Source organism: Sander vitreus, chromosome 10, assembly GCF_031162955.1.
Source record: "Sander vitreus isolate 19-12246 chromosome 10, sanVit1, whole genome shotgun sequence".
Classification (NCBI taxonomy): domain Eukaryota; kingdom Metazoa; phylum Chordata; class Actinopteri; order Perciformes; family Percidae; genus Sander; species Sander vitreus.
The window spans coordinates 18,944,125-18,967,201 of record NC_135864.1 but is presented as its reverse complement, the minus strand read 5'-3'; the positions used below and the strand labels follow the sequence as shown (position 1 = coordinate 18,967,201).

The following is a 23,077-nucleotide window of genomic DNA, read 5'->3' as shown; positions in this document are numbered from 1 at the left end:
AACACAGAAATAATCAGTTCCCTGGTTCAACAACATGATATAATCCTTTGAAGTTTACGTGTTAAACTCTATGTATACTGTCACTCCCCATGCTACTCCGAGTGCCTTTTTTTCTGCATTAACAGCATTTTTTCCCCATCAGCCATATGGCAAAAATGTCTGAACTTTTCTATTTTTCTACTCATAACATCTGTGTGTGGGAGTGTGTCAGGAAGGACTGTTTATTCAGTTCCTCCTATAGCAGGTGGCTAAGAGATAATCCAGGTAAAGCCACTGCAAAGTGGAGATGGAGGAATGGACAGAGGAAGGTGGAGGGGGTCGGGGAGGGGTGGGGGGGGGGGATGGGGTGGCCTTTGCATGGATGACTAGGGCTAATTCTGGCCACCTAATCCCAGTCCCATCCACCCTCCCCCTCTTCCTGCTTGCTTGCTTGCTTACTCCACGGCGACAGTGAGGAGCAATTGATGCCCAGGTAGACATTACTTTAACATATACACATAGCACTTAACCCACTCAAGTTTACAGAGGAGGAAGAGGGAAAAGACAGAGGCTGCTGGTACCTTTTCGGGATAGCTAACCTGGGTGACCTGGATAACTAACTCACCTGTGTGGGCTTCACTGGAGAATGTAGCTGCAGCCCTCCAGTCGAGCCACAGGATACGCGCCACCATGGGAGAAGCTCAAAAGGTAAGTGACCTGATCTGAAGGAACAGGATTTATAAAACCAAATGTGAACCTTTTGAGAACTATTTACAGGTGGTTTTGGTTTTCAAAAGTGTGTACCAATATTTTTTTACATTATTTAGTAGCTGTTTAGATGCAGCTCTGATGTGAAGGTTGGATTATCTAAATTGCTCATTTTAGTCAAAAAGTGTTGATATAATAATGTTACATCTATATTGAACCTCCAATGCTATTTGATGTACCCATAATCACACATACACTGTAGTACCTGACACTTATTAAAATATATAAATATTTAAAGCTACAGCGCCTCTTTTGTCAGCAGTGTGGCAGTCTGCGATTGCGCATCCTTGCTTCAGACTAATCACATTAAACAGTGCACCATTATATGAATGGAGCTCTAATCAAGACCAGTGCTTTTCTAAATGAAGCAACAGATTAATTCTTACTGGGCTGGAGATTGGTGGATGGGTGGAGCAAGTTGGGCATGCATGTGTTGTCAACAGTGCTGTATGTACGGGGAGCTTTGACCTCAAATCAGAATACGAAACAAATACTAGGGATGCTCTAAATGCTGCAATACGTCTATTTTTTTTTTTGCCCCATTCTTCCACATCCCATCCTCCTCCCTACATGCAGGGCTTACTCTCTGTGATCGAGAAACTGAAGGGATCCACAGAGCAGGAGGTCAGGATAGTGCTTCTGGGGTTGGACAATGCCGGCAAGACAACCCTGTTGAAGAGCCTCGCCTCTGAGGATGTGAACACCATCACACCAACACAGGTGAGGGAAAGTGTTAAAACTCACACACACACATCATGACCTTAAGGAAAGTCACTTACTGTATGGCATAATAAAGCAAGAAGCGCCACTGACTGATACGCTTGCAGATGATGATTTTGTGGCCTTATTATATTATTATATAATAATATAAATATATTTTAGATAAGCAGGGCATCTGCCAGAAATATAGCCTAAATGTTTTGTTAATCAACAAGTTACCACTCTTTAAAGACAATTTGTACGCTGTCACTGAATCCTTTTTGAAAAACAGTGATACAATGACGGATTTCTCTTGTTTGAATAAAGTTTTTCAAACAATATTTGGTATTTTCATGGCACTGTAACCCAACATTATTAAAGAGATTATATCTAATCTTGTGAGACCAGTGTGACCAGTGTCGCTCAAAGTAATGGGATTCAAATGACCTTTGCTTTTCTGACACGCTTTAAAATGAAATTATGGGTCTTGCATAACACACGCTTCTACCACCAATCAGTAAAATAATGATATAAGGATGTCACATCATCTTGTTATATTGTATGTTAAATAATATTTCAGCAGGAAATTACCTTCCTGATTTGCATGCTCTCAATTTATTTTTTAAGACGATCTAACGTTGCGGTGAGGTCTTTTTTTCACCCTCTTGTGATGTGATTACCTAATCTCTAATATGATTATCTAATACCCTTGCATTACACAAGACATAGAGCAGATGTACTGCTGGGTCTTGGACGAGTGTGACGGCTCATCAGATACTAGGCAGATAGGATGCAGTCCAGCATGACAAGTCACCACAAAGCTAAACAAGACTTGACACTTAAACACATATACTGCACTTGATCCTTCACGTCTTATCCTCAGATTTTCTCCTCAGATGGCCCTCGAGGATAAAGTTGTTATACAACCTCGCTGACTGTAACAGAAAGGAGCTGGGTTATGAAAAACGGCTGCGGATTAGCACAGTGACCATAGCACATGCTCTCCTGCTGATATGTAACAGGGTTACAATACAGAGTTACCAAACAGTGATTCATTTAATACACACACCGGTGCTTGAGTACGTTGCGCTTAATGAATTGCTTCATAACCATGTGCGAGGCTTTCCAGGTGCTGCGTACTGGAACTGTGTTAAATTGAAGGCAGTGATGTGCAGTACACTGACTCCAGCTTTGCGTTTCACTTCAGGGCTTCAACATAAAGAGTGTTGCCTCTCATGGCATGAAACTTAATGTTTGGGACATTGGAGGACAGAGGAAGATCAGGACCTTCTGGAAAAAGTACCTGGACAACACAGATCTGTTGGTGAGTGACTAAACTTAATTCAAATCAATTCATTTTTTCCCCCTGGGAGACATTTACTTTATTCTGTATTTGGAGCCCCATTAGAGTTTGCAAAGTGGTTGTTAGTCACCCTGGGGTCCACACTGAAAATACACCACAAAAACCATGTAAGGCAATAAAAATCCATGACATTAAAGTATCATATATATGCATAAATTAAGCACTTTAATTGTATCTTGATGAATGGAACTTGTTAGTAAAATTCTAACGTGGAACATTTTTGAAAGGTTGACAAGTGTATCTTCTGTTTTCAATTAGCACTGACTTTTTGGCTGCTGTAAAGGAGCAGCTGTATCCTAAATGAGTCACCAAGTGTTTAGGCCAAAAATAAAAAAAACTTTCCATCCATGAATTTTTTTGTGTTTACGTGTCAACTAATTTTATTGTAATATGTTTGTTCTTTCAGATTTATGTTATTGACAGCGCAGACAAGAAGCGGTTTGAGGAGACGGGACTGGTGAGCTTGATGTCATTTGCATGCAAATACATTCTGACAAGAACCATAGCAAAACTAGTTTATTACATTTATTAAATTAAAGTCAATAACATACAAAAATGGTATGTGTGCATATGTGCAGGAGCTGTCCGAGCTGATTGACGAGGACACTCTAAAAGGCGTTCCAGTGCTCATCTTTGCCAATAAGCAGGATCTGGCCACAGCGTCACCGGCCAGTGAGATCGCTGAGGGACTCAACCTGCATACGTACCGGGACCGTGAGTGGCAGATTCAGGCCTGCTCAGCTGTGTCTGGGGAGGGAGTTCAGGTCAGACGCAGTCCCAACCTTGATTTATTGATTTCTCCTCAGATGGAACCTAATTAACTATATAAAAGTGCTCCTTCCTGCTGTACAATATTGTAGTGAAAATCAGTCAACTATGACTTGCTTAGTTTGATGGTTTTGACTATTTTCTGTCTTCAAAACTATGAAACTGATTTAGTTTTATTTTATTTTCCCTGACAGGATGGCATGAACTGGATTTGCAACAATATTGTGAATAAGAAGAAGTGAACCAACGGCAAACAACACTGACCAGAGTCAAACAGGGAACCATCGCGTTAAGGGATTAAAGAAATATTTCACTTAATTTAATATCAACACACCTCACCTATGACAGGCCCCGCTCCCCTCACATATTTGAATGATAATTTTGTTTTTACAATTTTTGTCATTTTTATGAATATTTCCCAAAAGTAGCTAATTTGAAGATTATAGATAAATATTTTAGCTACAATAAGTGAATTAGGTACTTATTAATCATTGTTATTTCCTAAAAATGTATGTTTTGTCCCCTTATCCCGAGGATCCGTATCTGGTGAATCTGTATGCTGGGAAAACCAAGTTGAGTGTGTAGCCATGTAGAACTGTTGGCGCTTTTTACATCCAGTTCAGTGGGAGTGTAAAGTATGTGTTTTGAGGTTTTTGACAATAAAATAATTAGTAATTTCTGCTATTTTGTTTTCATGTTTTCAAATTGTATACAGCCGTCAGTAATCAAATTCACCAAAAAAATACATGCACAAACAATAACATATAAATGGTGAAAGACAGAAAACATGTGAATGTGACTGTAAATGTCAATGCTTCCATGAGTAACAAGCCGATCCACTCCTGCTCAGCTGTCAACATTGTACTGTGAGAGAGAGCGTAATTGGAAAAGCAAGAGAGAGAGAGAAGAGAGTTCACAATCATACGTTTATCAGTGTTTTAAGCCCCCAACGTCTCCTTCCAGGCAGCGCTGCCTGGAAGGCACTAGGATTAGGCAATGGTTAGGGTTAGGGTTAAGGTTAAGGTTAGGTGCCTTGAAGTCAACGGTCGCAGCGCTGCCTGAAAGGAGACTTTGGAGGCTTAAAACACCATCGAGCCAATTATACACTCGCATGGCAGAACAATATATCAAATCTCCAAGGCACAGCAGAGCAAACAGTGCAGGAAATTACACACAGAGAGGCTGACTAATTTGCTTCGGAGAGACTTTTTCAAAATGTTTGTTTTATATGCAAATTTACTATTACGTAGCATGCGGTCTCTCTTGCTGCAATATTGGAGCTGTCTGGATCCCTCTTCACAGAGGTAGTTGGCCATATGACACGTCTAATGTCCAGCTGTGAGCACTGTGTTGTTCTCCCAGCAGAAACGAAATTCAATTCAGTCTACTTTGTGTGAGCAACTTTGAGGTAAAATCCTTTTTCATCTTCTGTTCTGCGATCTGCGATAAAGATTGTGGAGCTCATTGATTTTAGATGACTTCCTCAGTCTTTACCCACAAACAGTTCATCTCCCCTGGGACGACAGCGGTCAGAACCCACCCCCAGACTTCAAGGCCCACACAGCCCTGTGGTCTTTCTTCACATATTTGTCCTTTAGACTGACCTTGGTGTAGGCTAAGTCCTCTATTCAGCCATTTTGGCTCTACTCAGCTGCAGTTGGATTTAATGGATCCTTTGTTTCTATTGTCTGGAGTTGTAATTAACCATCTGAAAGCACTCTAAAATCACATCAGCTTGCGGGCTTTGTTCTGTATCCTGAACTTATGCTAATATTTTGTCTTTTCTTTTGTATGGCATTTATGAGTGGTTTTGAAAAAAGATATAACATCAGCTCTCTGGTTTACTTGGTTAAAATGAGTGAATATTGAGTCATCTCCATGGCAACTAAAATTTGGTGCAAGTCCTAAAATATTTTTTGTCATCTACTCCTGTTGAGCGAGCGCAACAGGGGGTGCAGGACCAATTACAACTTGCACTAAAGCATCATTATGGCTGTTAGAAAGACGGCACAGGAGCTGGGCTGATAGGAAGATGAGTCTGCCTACTGCAGTGTGTGTTGTTAGTGCTGCTTCGTTTACCAACAGGTGGCAGTATTAGAGAGCCAGATTAATCTCAGGGCTGACGAGAGGACTTTACAAATCAGGGATTTGACACAGTCTAATTACACTAGTTTTGTTCCAAAGCTCGAGCAGTTACTTTTATTCTTGCACAGCTTCAGAAGAATATCATGTAAATTATTTTTCTATAATATATTGTGTTGCCATGGCAACCCTCCCTGTTATTCATGGTCTAACAGCCACTTCTCTTCTTCAGTCCAGCCCTCTCCCTCTTGTCCTCCATTTCTTTCATTTTCCCAAGCTCTGCTCATCAAAAGAAAGCCTGCTCACTCAGAGAGACTGGACAACAACACATTCCAGGTACGAATAGAAGACACTCTCTGTGTTCCGTTGTCTGTGAGAAGGAAGTTATTTTGCTAAAATCAATAATGTAATTTGGTAACACTTCACTATTAAATGGTACATTGATAGTTAATTAAACCTATTAGTTATTTTACTGGAAACAAACAAGGAAATGGTAATTAATAATGTTTACTAATTATTAGTGATGCTATAATTTATGTCATTTTAACAGTTTATTGTTAAACACATTATAACATGTAATATGATATTAAGTATTTGTTAATGATTACCAACTGATTTGTAAACCTTTAAGAAATTGTTTGTAAACTGTCAATAAACATTATTTGGATGGCTTTAATACCTTTATAATAAATAAATTTAATACCTTAATAATGAATGGGTAATAAATACTTTGTAAAGCATCTATAAACATTATTCAGATATAATCAGTGCACAAATAATTATATATTTTATAGATCGCCATAAAAAGATTTAAGAAAGAATTGAATTTGATGCTTTATAAACCACATATTAATCATTAACTAATTATTATTTATAAGCAATTGCAACTTTAGAATAACCATCCAAATTTTGGGCAATCATTTTGTATGAAATTGTTCTAATCTGTTGTTTTCGGCAGATCGATTTATCATTAGACATAAAGAACTCTGCTTGAATTACAATGATTGTATGTTCATCTGTGGATGTGTAAACCAAACTAAAAGATGTTTTTCTCCCTAAAGCTGCAACAAAGTATCCCCAGGTCATTAAGGCTTCCCATCATGCCGGAAGTCACCCACCTGCCCTCTATGAAGCCTCCTCCACCCAGTTTCAATGCCACCCTGACGAACTCCAGCTTCCTGACCACCACCACCACACGGCTCCCATTGGAGGAGGTGCACATGCAAGTGCACAACATCCTGATTGTTGTCATTTTTTGTGTTGTATGCTTTCTGCTCCTGCTCACCTTCTTCTACACCTTCTGCTTCCATTGCTCCATTGGTTCAACGCCTAAAGACTCGCACACGACCAAGAGATGCAGCCTTGAACGTGAGGACGCCACCTATAAGTCCAGTTCCTCTGATAACCAGTCGGTGGGGAACGTTGTCTGACTGGACATCGGACCAGGATAATTGATTAACCGTCTATCAATGTATTTTTGTTGGAGTTACACTATTCTTGTTCTAGTGACATGTATGAATGTGTCACAGCACCATAAAGGCAGTGAGTAACTACACCTTCCATAAACCAAGGCATGACATTTGAGTAATTGCTTTTACTCCCATATTGATTTGATATTGATTTGTTCCTGCATTTGATTGATAATTGAACAGGAGCGTTTTCAAACACTAGATAATCACCAACAATACAGGTGTGATGCATTTTGAAAATTAAAATACAATGACATAAAAGGATTGTGTTCCTTGGTTTTCTTGCTGGAGTTTAACACATGCATGCATGTCACGTGAGCACACGTACACACAAAAAAAACATATCCATGTATACCCATATCCATGGAGAAATGTGTTCAATAAAAACGTGTAAAATAAATTCAAATGTAAGTCTGAATGCCAGGCCTTTGAGTGACAAGACAAAAACAAACAAATCCACACACGGCTCAGCAGGCATCTCGCTTTATTTTCACTGAGCTGACAAGCGTTTACATTGTGCCATGGCTGTGTATTTGAGGAGACTGTTATAGAACAATAAATCCAGACATGCAGGATGAAGGAGAGGGACGGAGGAGAGATACAGAGGGATTTCTTGAAAGGATGAAATAAGATGTCAAATCTACAAGGAGCAGCAGAACAAACAGGAAATTACTGAGCTTGTGTCGAGCTGAACCGCGTGGCAATGACACAGCAACATTTTAGTGGCAATTGCTTTGAGGTGACTGATGTGAGGTATTAATTGGAGAAGTGTTTGCCCACTTAAACTGATCTAAGTGTAAATGTAACAATAATAACTTTATTTCTGTATTATCAAAGCTAACTAAGCAATGATTATTTTGCTGTGCAACATAACAACACTCTAGGCCACCAGAAATTTCAAGCATTACATATTAGGCCATGTATACTAACGATACGTCATTAAAGAGACTGTCATGGTATCACCACAAGAATGCCAAAATAACAGCAAAAACAGCATTCCTATCTGGCATTTGGCCTAACAGTTAATGAGTGGTACAAAAAGCGCTTTAGAAACAGTAATACAAATGAATTACTGGCTATAGCATCAGCTGGCGTCTGTTTGGCTCATGACACGGAGCATGTGGCACTCTTGGAGCAGCGGGAGTCACAAGAGCTGTCAGGGGACTCCATGATGCAGTCTCTGCCGTCAGACTCAGGTGAGTCCAGTCCCAGGTGAGCGTCCTGGAGGCCGTCCTGCAAAGCATCCTTATAGTGGGCCTGGGGAAGGAACAGTCCCTTATTATAGTCACACCAATTGTAGCAAGTGTAAAACAGCACTAATAGGAAGAGAATAATAGTGACGGGAATGGATGAAAAGAAAGTAATTAGAAGTTCGTAGTTAAATCAAAGTCAATAAAGGTCATGGCACTTTGCATTGCACCAGATATTCCCTCTCACCTTATGGACAGACATCTTCTCCACACGGCACAACTCCATCGACCCCTTTAGAGAATGGCCTGAAATTTCCATCTTGATACGATGAGAACGAGTAGACTTGACATCATCCTCATCCCGCCCTGCCGCTAGTGGGGAAACCTGGGGGCAAAGACAGAAGGAGACTCAGGGAATCGGAGATTATGATAGTGACAATGAAGCAAATGAGAGTGTAAACCATTCAAGGGTGTCTTAGTTGAATTTCTTACCAGTCCCTCCTTATTTCCTGTGGCCTCAGGGCCTGAGATGTTGGCCTTACTGATGGTCTGGTTCTCAAACTGAGGACACGCCGCCTGAGCATTTCCGTCTTTGTCCCGCTTTCCTTTCAGCCAGTAGGTCTCAATTTCAACATTCCCCTTAAAATTGACAAAGAGAAGAAAAAAGTAAGATTTAGGTTTGGACATAAAGGACATATGCACAAATATTAAAATACATATGCTCAAAGGTAACATTTCTGTTATGGAGGGGAGTAAAATGGCAGAATCATCATCATCAAAATCAGAATTCCCGGATGAAACATTTGTCACGCTTTTCTTGAGATTGGCGCCTGTAATCAGCTGCCTGAGAAACCTTTGGGAGTCACTTTGCTGGCATTATCACTACATGTACAGCCTCAAAGTCAGACCCAGTGATAAAATAGACTGGCAAATCAACAAGCAAGCTGCAATCACCAGCTCTGAATATTAAGTGTGCTGACTCCCCAGAGCCAAAACACTGTGAGTTATTATTATTCCATGTATTTCTAAGATTCAGAAATGTTTATTATGTCTGATTGCTGATACACAAATATTCCATTAACATAGATTGCAGCCTCAATGTTCAGTTTCAGGTAGGTTGTGTATAATGTACAGATAACATGTATTTACCTTTAGGTGGGGACATTCACACAGTTCTGAACCACATCATCGCGGTGTGTTAATTACATGTTCGACAGCAAATCATATCAATTACATGTTGTCACAGTGTCTGAGTGAATGTAATTAATGTGGTGATGAGTGTAGTTGCTGTGGAAACAGTTTAGACTCCTAACCTTGATGGTAATGGTGCCCCTCCTTTCAAAAATAAAGTGACTTCCTTTCAGGTGCTCGTAGGTGGCGCTGCTGAGCTGAATGTGCATCTCCTGAATGAGATAAAGGAAGACCAGGCAAACAAAATCTCAATGAAACTGTTAGTTTAGTTATAATATATACAGTAAAAAATATTGACTTCGCTTCCCTACCTTTCCATTGCTCTCCATGGCAGATGCGGTGTGGACTGTGTCACCATGCAGACCGTAACGTGGCATCTTATGTCCCACCACACCTGCCACCACCATCCCAGAGTGGATCCCTGCAACCAGAACAACAGTTTAGGTCACTCAGTCAAACACGGACACAAACACACACAGGTCCACACACATTTTACCCACCAACACGAATCTGTATGTGGTTGCCATTAGAGGGGTCTTTCAGGTGATCTATTGAGCGCACCATGTCCAGGGCCATGTCACAGATGTTGTGAGCATGATACTTTGTCTTCTCTGGAGCCCCAGCTACCACCATGTAGGCATCTCCAATAGTCTCAACCTAGAGAAGACAGGAACAGCAGCTCTCACACAGCAGCACTTCTGGAGAAAGTGTATTAAACAGAGGGAAAATCACACACAAACCTTGAAGACGCGGTGCTTCTCGCTGAGCGTGTCAAACAGTGTGTACATTGTGTTGAGCATCGAGACCACCTGCATTGGAGTGATGTGGCTGCAAATGCGAGTAAATCCCACAACATCGCTGAAAAGAATGGTCACATCTGGGAACACCTGGGAGAAAAGAGGTAAGAGAGTTGATAAGCTTACACACACACACACACACACACACACACACACACACACACACACACACACACATTCATAAGCCAAGGTTTGTGTCCAAGCTGCTATGCACATGGATGTAGTAAGAGAACAATTATGCACCATCAGGAAGGAAGTGTGCGTGTGTGTGTGTGTGTGTGTGTGTGTGTGTGTGTGTGTGTGTGTGTGTGTGTGTGTGTGTGTGTGTGTGTGTGTGTGTGTGTGTGTGTGTGTGTGTGTGTGTGTGCCAAAGTTTGAAGTGGTGCATGAATGTGAGTGATATGTCTCTTTCATCTGTAGGATGAATATCCAGCTACAAATTTCAGCTTAGTATAGCACAAAGACCAGATGCATGAGAAAACAGTAGCCTGGCGCTGTCCTAAGTTTCCATTTCCACCTCTTTCCAGGCTTTAAGAGTCTCTAGTGGATGGGTGCATTTCCCAAAATGTTACGCTTTTGTTTCAGAGAGCAGCAAAAGTTGAAACACTGAAAACACTGTTGTGTTTGGTACTTAAGGTGTTAAATCATAGTGGCATATACAGTAGGCCTATATGGCACTATCAACAATCCTGACCTCACAAGTGTTCACAGCCGGCTCTCCTTTGCGCAGTCTTTTAGCCACTGGCTTGGGAATCATTCTGTACAGGAGGTCATCAGTCTTCTTCATCTCATAGTCCAACATTTTCATGCTCTCCTCCAGCTTACTGGACTTCTTTTGCTCCTGCGCTCACAATGTGAAATTAGACAGAAGCACAATGTAAGTTTGTATCTATTTCTTTCACCTTAGGTCTGCAGGCGGTGGGTGATCTGGGGCTGCCAGACTGAAAGAAGGGCTTCAGAGCAACTTTGCATAATGCAGAGTGGCAAGGGAGCTGATCACACATAAAAAATGCAGCTGCACATTGGCAGAGTGAACCTGTATGAGAGCTCTCTTCAGCTCCTCTGACTGCTGCGTGCCCGCCAGCACCAGGTCTCTGCTGGAGTCATGCATGCTTAGATCATTGATGTACAGGCCAGTCCTAAACATAGCACTCAGACTCTCCATCCTAGACACACAAACAGACAGTTAAGGAGAAAAATGAAGGACAAATGACAACAACGATGGTGCTAATAATATGCACTAAACGGTAACAGAATCTATTTGAAAATAACAATAGCAGTATCTATAAAAATAAGGCGATTAAAAGACAGTAATTGTGAGAGATATTATTTTTAGTTTCCTACAGTATAAACAATGTAAGCAGTGTGATGTGGCATTTAACGTTTCAGTAGTTTCCTCAATACAGGCATAAGGGCATTTGCTTGCAAAACAAAATGTTTGAGAAGAGGAAGGAGATGTTTTGGTAATGTACTCTGTAGAAAACACTCTCAGTTGCAAATGGGTTCCCATTAGGCCCACAAGAGCTGCACTGTCTGATTACAAGCTAATTAGCAGCTCATTTCATGCATGGTAAGTGCTGTTAGAATGGGCCTCTGATTTGATTCACTGCCCAGCCTTTTATTTCCAGCCTCGTAATTAAGTTTAGTTCTTGCTGCTTTTTAGAATAATTTACTTTAGAACTGCAGCGTTTTAATAAAGATCTGTCTATGGGTGTGTGGGTGTGTGTGTGGGTGTGTGGTGGGTGTGTGTGTGTGTGTGTGTGTGTGTGTGTGTGTGTGTGTGTGTGTGTGTGTGTGTGTGCGTGTGTGTGCGTGTGTGTGCGTGTGTGGTGGGGCCTTACACAGGGGTTCCCAGGAAGATGATGGACTCCCACTCTGGCATATATCTCATTTGTCCTTTTAGTTTTAGGCAGCGGCTCCCATCGCCCCAGCTCTCCATCGCATTAGCGCTGTTACCGTCTAAAAGGATGGAGCATGATTAAATGCCAACAAGACAAACAATGAGAGAGGTGTTTTAAATATCAGCAGTATATAATAACTGCACTGTGTTAACAATGTCATCCTAATGGATTTGACAGTTTACTATCGGTCAATTTAGAATAGTTCAACTATTTGGGAAATACGCTTATTCGCTTTCTCGCTAACAGCTGGATGAGAAGATCGATACCACTCTCAAATCTGTATGTTCAATATGAAGCTGGAGCTAGCCACTGTTTAGTGTTAGCTTATGTCAAACTATGTCAAAAATGTCAAACTTTTTTCTTTAAAGTGAGATTCTTTTGTATTCTAACTGCGTCTGTGTCTTTAATAGGGTTAACCAACTCATAAACGTAAGCAAGACTGAGGATCTGATAGACTAATTGGGAAGAAGCATGGAAGGAACTACATCCTTCCATGCTTCAGAGACTGTTTCACCTCAATCGCTGAGGAAATTCCACGTATCCCCTTAAATACTGAGGAATTTCTACTCCTGCACCATCGAGAGCATCCTGACGGGGAACATCACTGCCTGGTACGGAAACAGCACCGAACACGACCGCAAGACCCTGCAGAGAGTGGTTCGTTTGGCTGAGGAGCTGCCCTACCCTGCCTAAAGTATATTTAAAGCAGACATTGAAAGAAAAAGGCTAGGAGAATCATTAAAGATAAAAAAACACCCGGGTAAAAGGCTTTTCACCGTGTTGAGGTCTGGTAGAAGCTACATTGTCATTGTCAGCCAGGCTAGATCAATGTCTGTATGCTCAAGTGTAGTCGTTTTAGATAACAGAACCTTTGTAATCATCTCCAATGATGGACTGGAAAGCCATGAGCTCTACGTCTACGTCAGCAGTGCGATTGGCATTTTCATAGTCAGAATCTGTGGAAAAACAGGGTAGCTGTCAGAGCCGGTAAACATTCATGTTCAAACCCTCCACCCGTGAAATCTGGCTGGGATCAGTTCCAATAAATTCAATCAATTAAAGTTGAATCAAGACATCAAACAATTCAATTTCTCTGAACTTCCTAAACTCTCAACTTCAATTCAGCAATTGTTTACAGTACACCTCCTCTTTTTATTTCATTTCATAAATAAATGTATTTATTTAATAAACCTTAAATTGAGTGTGTCTTTCACAACTGACTGCAGTGAAATTGATCTGTCTACAAGCCTGCGAGTCCTCGCCCACCAGACACACACCCCTGTGATTGTTTGCATGGATCCCACGCTTACTCTGGACTCGGTTGTGAAGGTTCCTCTCTCTCTTCACAGGCTCCTTGGACATGATCTCAAACAGGTTGTTGGGGTGGGAGATGATCTGTATACAATGACTAAATCAGTACTCTCAGCACTCATCAGCACTCTGTTAAAAGCTGATACATTGTTGTTTATATCGCTAAAGTTGGACCTGAATTGGCTGGAAACATTAAAATTGTCCCTATCTGAAACAGGGACATAAAGTGATGGTTTACCATGTTCCAGGTGAACTCCACTAGGGGGCGAGCCAACAAGAAGGCATCATTGATCTTCTTCCCATCCAGATCAGGGAAGACTGTCGCCAGGCCTGAGCCAACGTTATGCACCACCATGTCCTAAAGAATCAAAGAATTGCAGGGATTGTTCATACGTTTAACGCTTCATTTCATTCATGAGGTGAGTTTAGGAATTACCTGTCTGAAGACGATGTTAAAGGGGAAGACCTCAAAGAAGAAGTCTGAGGTAATGGGCAAAATCTCCTGCTCTTCCTCATCTTCCTTCATGATGTAGCGGTAGGCTGAGTTGTCAAAGTTCAGCCTGCACAGACATACAGATCAATATGTTTTCTAAAGTTTAAAGTTAAGTTAAGTATAAACTGTGGTGGAAGAAGTATTATGATCCTACCAATACAACAAAGTGAAAATACTCAGTTACAAATTAAATTACTGCATTCAAAATTTCATTGAAGTAAAAGTACAGATTAATGGTGTAAGAAAGGAGAAAAAACAACGTCCTGCCACACAAATTTGTATGTTTTGGATGTTTCTTTAATCTTTGCAATTTTCTTTAGATAATTTATCTCTTTAGGCCTTGAAAAGTTATTCAAATGAAGCCATCGGAGAGAGAAATGTCTCTTTGGTGGAGCTGACACTGAACTGAAACATGACAAGGGAGCCCAACTGGACACTGCTTTTTTGTAAGGGGTCACAAGACAAAAAGATTGGTAACTCCTGGTTTCATGTTTGTTTTTTGTTTGTTTTTTGAATGTAAAATCTAAAAAGTAACAGCAGCTGCCAAATAAAATTACAATATTTCCCTCTTTAATGTAGTTGGGGTAGAATTATGAAGCAGCTTAAAATGGAAATATTCAAGTAATGTACTTATTATTGTACTTATGTAGGCTACAGTTCATGAGTACTTTTCACCACTGAGTATAAAAAAGCTTTTTGTATGTGTGTGTGTGTGTGTGTGTGTGTGTGTGTGTGTGTGTGTGTGTGTGTACCTCATGGTGACATGAGAGTAATCTCCGACCATCTGCTCAGACAGCACCTCCACATGGATGTCGGTGTCATAGAACTGTTTCCCCATCTGCCTTAGCTGACCCATGGCATAGTGCAGATAGCCTTTGCGCTTACTCCTGCCAGACACAAAGGTAGAAAATGCAATATCAGTCTAAAGGAAATGAATCACACAACTTTCTCTCTGTTTGCTCTGTTCTGTTCTGTTCTTTTGTACCCACTCCAACCCTCTGCAACTCCCCCCCTCCTCCTCCTTGTCTCAGACCTGTAGTGGAGGGTGACTCCAGTGGCTGACTCCTCCTGGCAAAAGAAGGTTGGAGGCTGCACCTTAGGGTAGCTGAAGCGCAGGTACTCATGGAGATTATCAAGGCCATTGACAAAGTCACGTACATGACGGCCCAGAACCTGTAGGCAGAGACAGAGGGTGACAAGGCATGTCTAAGATAGTTGCTCTAAATGGCTTATTATAGTAATTTTCAAGGGACACTCCACTTATTTTAGTTTACTCGGCATGGGGAGGACTACTCTAAGCAATAATGTTGTCTGTGGTCCTGGAGAAAAATCTGAGAAAATAACCCCCTGAAGATGCCATCAGAGGTATTTTTGCTTGAGCGTGAGGACAAACCATTTAAAACTTAAGATGAGCACTTTTGAAGCTTGGCCCATACAAGTGACCATTCTTGACTGATTTGTACATGAGTTACATATTCCTTCTTCAATAATAAGACACAATCAGATACATGAGACACTAAGAAAAGAAAAGATTCAAAAACCACAACCTTTCATTGGCACAATAGCAGTTTTAAGGATACTCAGATCACTGGGTATTTAATCATTTTCTCACACATCTACCAAAGACAACACAGTACTGACAAGTTTAAGTCTGAGATCTTTTATCACCTTGAGGATCCTGTCATAGCCGTACTTCCCAACAAAGCCAAGGAAGTAGACACCCCATGAGTTCATCAGCTCATTGTAAGGTGTGCCTGTCACTCCACTGGCTGCCTTTGCAATACGGGGAATGACACTCTCACTATACACCTGCAGACACACACACATATAGACCTCGGCAAATCAAAATATTTCTTTTGACATCAGGACTATGGAGCTTCAGACAAAAGCAGACAGTGAGTGACAAACACTGCAGACAGGTTGACACAGACAGCACAGTCCTCACAAATATATTTTATAAATACTAGTCAATGCTTACATACAGAATTATTGTATTTGTTTCAGAAACTCAGACCTACCTGGTGGGTGACAAAAGAGTGCAACCTGACATCTGCTCTTTCTCTGACCAGCTTCCACACATCATCTCCGTACGACTCCTTGATGAAGTCGTGAAGACTCTCACACAGCAGCCCGTACATTATGTCTCTCAAACTGAGCACTGTCAACACAGCTCCCCAACTGATTGACTTCCAACAGTCCTCCCAAAGGCGCCTGCGAGCAAATAAGAAAAGTTCAAAATGAAGACTTTTTCAGTGCTGCAAGCTGAATTTTAATGCATTTGGCTTTCAGCGTGAAGCTATAAAAAGCCATACACTGTTGTTCTCAACACTACCTGTGGAGTTTTGATCTTCCTCGGACTAGCTAGCAAGATAAGGTTTCATCTGAAGGCCAACAGGGCAAATGGTTTTAAAGGTGCCCTCATCACACAAGCCCTTGAGTCTGAATGTGCCTCTATTGTTCTTGTGTCAGCTGTCAGCACCTGATGGCTGTGCACCTCTCTCTATGTGACATGAACACACTGCGGAAGCACCTCTCAAACACAGATGACACCAGTCCCGTCTTTATTATCGGATTGTCCTTTTCAAGAAAATTACTTTTAAAACCACTGAATTATTAATAGATAATTGTCATTATTACCACATTTGTGATGAACTGTAATAAGAACTAGAAAATGCATTTCCTGCAGAAAATGTTGAATAGCTGAATTGCTAAAGCTAAACTGGATGAATAGCTTAAATCAGTAAGAAGTTGTAGTAGTGTAGTAGAAGTAGTGAGAATAGTTGAAAGAGTGGAAATCGGTTTAATGAGTATGAATTTCATTAAAAAGTTGAATAACACCACTAATGTATAAAAGAATTTATTTTTATTTTATCTGAAATTATGAATCAGTATGGAAGACTTACAATGTTGTGAGAAACATTGATGAAAATGCAGAAATATGGAACAAATTGTTTGAAAAATCCCAAATGCATTGCACTACACTGCTGAAAAACTTGGAAGCTGAACTGTGAATAAGTTAAGAGCTGAAATACATTTGTAGAAAAGCTGGAAGCTAAACTGTAATACTGTCAAAAGTGGAAGTTTCTCAAATGGAAATCTCAAATGGATTGCACTGCACTGCTGAAAAACTTGGAAAATGAAATGTAAAATTGGCAATTGGAAGCTGAACTGCATATAAGCTAAACTGTAATACTGTCAAAAGTGGAAGTTTAAATAAGTCGACTAAAAAGGCTGTAAGGAGAGAGAGAGAGAGAGAGAGAGAGAGAGAGAGAGAGGGAAAGAGAGAGAGGGAGAGGAAAAGAGAGGGAGAGAGGGAGAGAGAGAAAAAGAGAGAAGTAAATATTGTGGGTGTGAGAGCAGTTTATAGAGCAAGGACAAAGATAATTTTTTCGAAGCTTCACACTCTAATCTGTGACATCACTCACTCTAAGAAGCTACATACACACTCTGTTTAATCGATAACATTTCCTGAAATGTACACTAAACTTAAATAGCTTTTTTACAAAAACTGTAAAAGATATCAAAATACTGAGCACACCCCGAATACCTGAATATTTTGTGAATGGTTTAAAGTTTGAATCACTTCTGTAGGTGAAAGAATGTAGGAGGAGATACATTTTGAAGCAGAAGAGGATTTGAAGGATTTGAAGCTTGATCTCATTGACTTTAATGTTAAAATAAAATGTTTAAAAGCTTAATATTTAAAAAAGTAGAAATAGTAGAAAAAAAGTTGAAGAAGTTCCATCATTAGCTGAAAGAGTTGAAAGAGAAAATTTTAAAAGTTGAATGGTTTTAATAGCTGAACGTATGCAGAAGTTACGGAGAGCCAAAAACGTATGGAATAATAAGAAGAAGCAGAAAAATAAAGAACAGGATAACAATAGTTGGAATGCTGCTGAATCAGCATTCCCACTAATAAACTGGAAGAAGGCTCAGAGTGATACAGCGCCACACAAAAGCTCAAGTTTGATTTGCTAAAAGGAGGCTACTAACCTACTGTGGTATCTTTTTATATAGGAGATTTGCCTTTTCTCTCTCTTTTTTCATTCTTAAATGAACCCTTAATGGGCACCAACTGTTCAGCTTCCACTGTGTGTCTGCAGATGATTTTCTGTGACTCAGGATGACTCCGTATTTTCTATCATAGGCCGGAAGGCTTCCTACTGGGGGGATAGTGGTGTTGTGGAGCAGGCAGGTACGAAATCGATATCCAATCTCAACAGGGATAAGGAAAATGTTTTTTTTTTCCTCCAGGCTCCTGCTGAGCTCAATGAATCAATTTGTGGGGGAGAAGAAAAAAAAGATGCTCGATAAAGACTAACTTGAGTTCAAAAAGGCCAACCAAATATAAAGTTAAAGGGCATCACTAGGCATCACATCACTAGTGTAACACACAATGTGAGTGAATTCACAACTGGAGTTTCTCAGCATGAATAAATAAAAACAAAATACCAAAACGTGTTACTTATTACTATCTTTTATTACTATCTTTTATATGTAGAAATCCCGAAATGCACAGCAGCATGAAAGAAAAGGAGGTCAAACGTCTCACACCATCAAAAAATGGAAGAGCAAACTGCCATAGAGTTTAACCTTTGACCCCAAACTGAATCACAACCCCTGATCGCAGTGACCTTATCAAGTTTAGAACAGCTTCCGGGAAACACATGGGGGGTGTTTTAGTAAGCAACTAGATATATGTGGCAGAGTAGTTACTAAGTGCTTTACAGAAGAGAGAAATAGAAATAGTGTTTTTGTGGTCTATGTTTACAGTGAAGAGGCTGGATGCTTAGCCTCTGTGAAAGCTCAATGTCACTGTCTGGACAGCAGCTGTTATTACACACACACACACACACACACACACACTGAGGGGATCAGATTTTTATTATCAAAGAGGCTCGAGGTCAGGATGTAAATCTTTATACTTGCCCCTTCCCCTAATCGCCCTTTTATACCCCTCCCTTAACACTCGCTCCATCCATCCTCACTCTCTCATCGCTCTGCTAAAATAACCCAGTGAGGTAAGCACCCGAGGCATCCTGGGATGAGTTTTATACAGGCTGTTCCTTCTCTGCTGAGGAGAGTCAGAGTGGAGCGTGGAAGCACCCCAGCTCCAGTACAAGATAAACAATTCGACTATCCAGACCAGCTCCAACACCCAACATATAGGCAGGCAGGAGACACAGGTAAGGAGTGTGAAGTGTGGAAGCTACCAGGTCCTTAAATGAACTGTAAACTTATACAATTATATATTTCTATGATGCTGGAATGACAGCTTTAAAATGTAAAAGATGCACTGCTGTTTTGCTGCAATTTGACACTTTTGATTTTTATTACTTAATTAATAAGTCATAGTAAAAACAGATTTGCAGTGGGAAATGATGAACAATGATAAAAGTAATATAGAAGTAGTAGTAGTAGTAGTAGTAGTAGTAGTATAGAAGTATCATAAAACAAACTAAATAATTTGGGAAAATCTTTATTAATAATAATAATAATAATAATAATAATTCACATGGCAACATGTGTCCATCAGAGGGAGATGATGATGATGCAGTCAGGCCTGGATGATGTGACAAAGCAGAGGATGTTGCAGGCCAAGGCTCTGTGTAAGGAGGCCAGAGGAGTTAAGTGTGGATTGGGTAAGATGCATTGATTTGATTTAAGATTCCAGTCTATGTCATTTTCTGACAGAACTGACATTAGTCAGCTAATGCACATACTAGTTTACACACTGGTTAACATATCTTCAACAAATTGGTATGCTCATGTGTGATTTTACACCCATATATAAATTGCCAGAGTTTATGATCACAAGCCTGTCAGATGTAATTGAGCCAAACATCAAAGTGTTAGCCCACAGCGTGGGGACACGTGGTACAGTACACCAAAATCCCAGGAGTGCCAGTGTGTTGTTGAAATTCTCCAAACATTCCAGCAGGGACCATCCCAGTTGCACTGTGTTTTCTTTCGCTTTCCGCCATCAAGTCCCCTAAACTCAGCAAAATGTGACTCCCACCACTAAATTTTACGCAGGTTGATTAAAGGCAGCTCCTCAGGGGTGACACATGCCCAGACTTCTGCTCACACTTCTCATGTGTGAGAAAGAGGGCCATCCGCTCTTACATGAGTCTTCATCCAAAGACCCTATTTATATGCCCAGTTACCCCATGCAACCCTGGACCACAACAAACATTACACACCCCTCGACATCATCTCGAGGAAATGTCAGACCCTCCACTGTGCCATGATATAAAACGAGAAGAGCTGTGCAGATACCAACTAAGTGATGCTGCACACGGTTTGGCTTTTTTATATCAGTGCCCCTGAGCTGTTTAACGTCGACAGAAACAAGATCAGAGCAGACATGATTTGCCAAAGGTTCTTATTAGTCTGAGTTACTTTCCTTCTCTTTCCAAATATCTGGAAGTAGCTGCTATGATGGCATGATGTATTTATACGGGGTTAGAGCCACCTCATCACCCGATGCTTTGCCACACAGGATAAGAACCTGCAGCAAATGGATTTCTCTACTCTGACACAGCTATTTTGAAAATGCATAAGAATATTAAATGTAATGACGCATTAAAGCACCTCCATTTGTCTGTCATGTTGTGCCAGACGGTCTGAACCTTGGGAAGAAGATAAGCGTTCCAAAGGACGTGATGATGGAGGAGCTCAACCTTCCATCTAATCGAGGCTCTCGCATGTTTCAGGAGAGACAGAAGAGGGTTGAGAGGTTCACACTGGAGAACACTGCCAATGGTGCTTATAGCACCAACAACGTAAGGAACTGAGTGATGGCACATGAAAACACATGCCTCCTATCCACTGACCTTGCTGCAACCTACACACCCAGAATGATGTACCTGATTCTTTTTCCTAATCCTTGTTGTAAATGTTGGTATGCGGCAAATACAATTCTAACTCTGTCCATTTCCCAGGTCTATTCAGAGGCCGTTTCTCCCCCACAGATCATCCCAGAGCCACAGGGAGGAAAAGAGAACCAGGCTCTCTCCATCCCTGGTAAGCATAGCCTGGTCATGAATCTTCAGAAGACTGTAGCAAAGAAGGGCAGTCCTGATGTCCTCGCTCCAGGTAAATCATAATACATGGTGAAGAAGAGCCGCAGACTGCCACAAGCTAGCTCATCGCAATGCCAAATGCATGGGCACTGTATCTCACTTTGACAGGGTTCACTTTTCATATGGAAATGTATTAAGCAAATAAATGAGTTTTCTTATAATCAGTAACAGGAGAGTTGGCAGAAAGCAGTTATGAGACCGTCTTTGCTGAGTGCTGTTGTACATTTGTCAAGACAGAAGGTACTGCTTACAATCTGACTAACAGTGAGCTAAATATGGTTTATTATCGGGGATTCACACTGAGATCTAATTACTGGAGTTCCTATTGCTGACAGGAGTGGCATCAAATTTATATTTATACTGTATAAATATTAGATCAGTTTGTGCTTTGCTGGGGCTTGCTTTTTTAAGTTATCTAACAGGTTTTCTAATTAGTTTCAAAACCCAAGGGTTGTGAATTTTTCTGAACAAAGGGAGGCCTTATTTTGCTAACTGAATTTAAAAGATGAAATTACTAAAAAATGAAAAGATCCATTGAACGCTTTCACTTTAGTTGTAAGTCACTTTGACTTTTATTCGACTTCTTTCTGTCAGGATATTCTGGCCCTCTGAAGGAAATTCCTCATGAGAAGTTCAACACAACAATAATCCCCAAATCCTACAGCTCCCCATGGAGCCAAGCTCTGGGAGACAACACAGAGCTCCTGAATGCCCTCAATACCCAGCTGCCCCAGCTCCCACAAAGACTACAGCCTACCAACTACAGGTGCTTCAACAGGTAAATCTGCCTTTCCACATCTGCTGCTGTTCACCCAAATTAATCATGTTAAATCCTATTCAGTTGGAAACACAGGCGCCGAGACCCACCCATCTTCAAATAGAGCCACAGATGACCTAACCACGCTAGCCATCACAATCATCCCTCGGCTCCACTCCATGTTTCCACAGTTTGAAAATGAATCTCTGGTTTGCACCTCCTTGGAGCGTGGCTGCGTGATGGCTATTTTGAACTAGGCTGGCTCTTGAAAGATGATCCACTGGGGTGCCGCCAGCTTTAAATGCTCACAAGACAAATTACGCACGAAAGAGAATCACCTTTCTCATGGCACACAAGGAATTGCATCACACAAGCAAGGCAGTCCAAAGGTTAAGCTTGGGCAGATGGAGAATATATGAAAGACAAACTCAGAATTGACTCAATTAAGGCTGTCAATCCCTTAGTTTCTGCCAGCCAGTCTGGAACGGTAGCCCCTGTGGAGGGATCGGTTTACGCCTTTAAGATTATTATGAAATTGTGAAGCCTTAATTAAATCTGAACGCGAACGCACCCCGTTTAAGTCATCCTGAATCCAGGGTGGTTTTCTCCTGTTAACAGGACCAGTCAAAATCAGATATATAACCAGACTGGGTATCATGTATCATTTAAAAGCCCCTCGCCCTTGTGGGATGGAGCCTGAGCCATACGATACGTCGGGTCATGTTCTGCTAGGAATATGAAACACAATGCATTCAGCCTGCTTAGTAACAACTCTTCTTTGTCTCTCAGATCTGCTCTGCCATTCGGGGGAGCTATGGCCAGCAGGAGGGTGATCCCAGTGATTGGCTTTGAGGCAGTGGAATCGCAGAACCTGCCTGGCATTGCTCTGGAACGCATGTGTCGACGGCCCAACTTCAACAGAGCGCCCAGGGGATGGGGGTGTGATTTCTGCCCTGAATCTAACGAACTATGAAAAGCGGTTGACCAGCTAAAGACTGAAGCACCGACCTATGCTTGCTGCTCACTTCCTAAAAAAGATGATCCCTCTGTTAATCAGCGGGCACTGCAGGAGAGAGGAAAAAAAAACACTCACTGCATGATATATAAAATTATTTGCTACTGCTGAGTGGTTTGACCAGATGAGGTAAACAGAGACTGTTGGAATCACTTCATTACCACAGTAGAGTCCCGGACAATGCTGCCACAGGCTGAACAGTTCTGTTA

The 23,077-nt window shown here is 41.1% G+C and overlaps 3 protein-coding genes and 1 long non-coding RNA gene across 4 annotated transcripts; 2 read left to right on the top strand and 2 right to left on the bottom strand.

Moving 5' to 3' along the window:
- Positions 1-361: 361 nt before the first annotated feature.
- Positions 362-4,229, top strand: arl3l1 (ADP ribosylation factor like GTPase 3, like 1). Its single transcript, XM_078260754.1, has 6 exons — positions 362-687; positions 1,324-1,467; positions 2,654-2,770; positions 3,216-3,266; positions 3,388-3,573; positions 3,772-4,229. The coding sequence occupies exons 1-6, from the start codon at positions 670-672 to the stop codon at positions 3,817-3,819; spliced, it is 564 nt and encodes a 187-aa protein (XP_078116880.1). The 5' UTR covers positions 362-669; the 3' UTR covers positions 3,820-4,229.
- A 3,631-nt stretch (positions 4,230-7,860) lies between these two features.
- Positions 7,861-8,683, bottom strand: LOC144524009 (uncharacterized). The gene is made up of 2 exons (XR_013502571.1): positions 8,566-8,683; positions 7,861-8,385 (listed from the first exon to the last, which is right to left on the bottom strand). It is a non-coding gene; the product is annotated as an uncharacterized LOC144524009 (long non-coding RNA).
- Positions 8,675-16,149, bottom strand: LOC144524965 (soluble guanylate cyclase 88E-like). Its single transcript, XM_078261456.1, has 17 exons — positions 16,030-16,149; positions 15,680-15,820; positions 15,045-15,184; positions 14,764-14,898; positions 13,955-14,078; positions 13,757-13,876; positions 13,518-13,602; positions 13,077-13,163; positions 12,148-12,265; positions 11,343-11,472; positions 11,001-11,147; positions 10,250-10,396; positions 10,010-10,166; positions 9,821-9,930; positions 9,632-9,721; positions 8,861-8,957; positions 8,675-8,703 (listed from the first exon to the last, which is right to left on the bottom strand). The coding sequence occupies exons 1-17, from the start codon at positions 16,147-16,149 to the stop codon at positions 8,675-8,677; spliced, it is 1,977 nt and encodes a 658-aa protein (XP_078117582.1).
- A 3,407-nt stretch (positions 16,150-19,556) lies between these two features.
- Positions 19,557-22,826, top strand: LOC144524977 (myozenin-2). Its single transcript, XM_078261466.1, has 5 exons — positions 19,557-19,653; positions 20,633-20,796; positions 20,956-21,109; positions 21,691-21,874; positions 22,643-22,826. The coding sequence occupies exons 1-5, from the start codon at positions 19,557-19,559 to the stop codon at positions 22,824-22,826; spliced, it is 783 nt and encodes a 260-aa protein (XP_078117592.1).
- The last annotated feature ends 251 nt before the right edge of the window (positions 22,827-23,077 follow it).

Coding starts and splice junctions, on each gene's coding strand:
- arl3l1 (XM_078260754.1), top strand. Junction 1,468..2,653: donor ACACCATCACACCAACACAG/GTGAGGGAAAGT, acceptor GTTTCACTTCAG/GGCTTCAACATAAAGAGTGT. Junction 2,771..3,215: donor TGGACAACACAGATCTGTTG/GTGAGTGACTAA, acceptor TTGTTCTTTCAG/ATTTATGTTATTGACAGCGC.
- LOC144524965 (XM_078261456.1), bottom strand. CDS start 16,149: ATGTACGGGCTGCTGTGTGAGAGTCTTCACGACTTCATCAAGGAGTCG. Junction 15,185..15,679: donor GCTATGACAGGATCCTCAAG/GTGATAAAAGAT, acceptor CTCTGCCTACAG/GTTCTGGGCCGTCATGTACG. Junction 13,877..13,954: donor TTAACATCGTCTTCAGACAG/GTAATTCCTAAA, acceptor TTGATTCTTTAG/GACATGGTGGTGCATAACGT.
- LOC144524977 (XM_078261466.1), top strand. CDS start 19,557: ATGATGATGCAGTCAGGCCTGGATGATGTGACAAAGCAGAGGATGTTG. Junction 19,654..20,632: donor AGGAGTTAAGTGTGGATTGG/GTAAGATGCATT, acceptor ATGTTGTGCCAG/ACGGTCTGAACCTTGGGAAG. Junction 21,110..21,690: donor TCCTGATGTCCTCGCTCCAG/GTAAATCATAAT, acceptor TCTTTCTGTCAG/GATATTCTGGCCCTCTGAAG.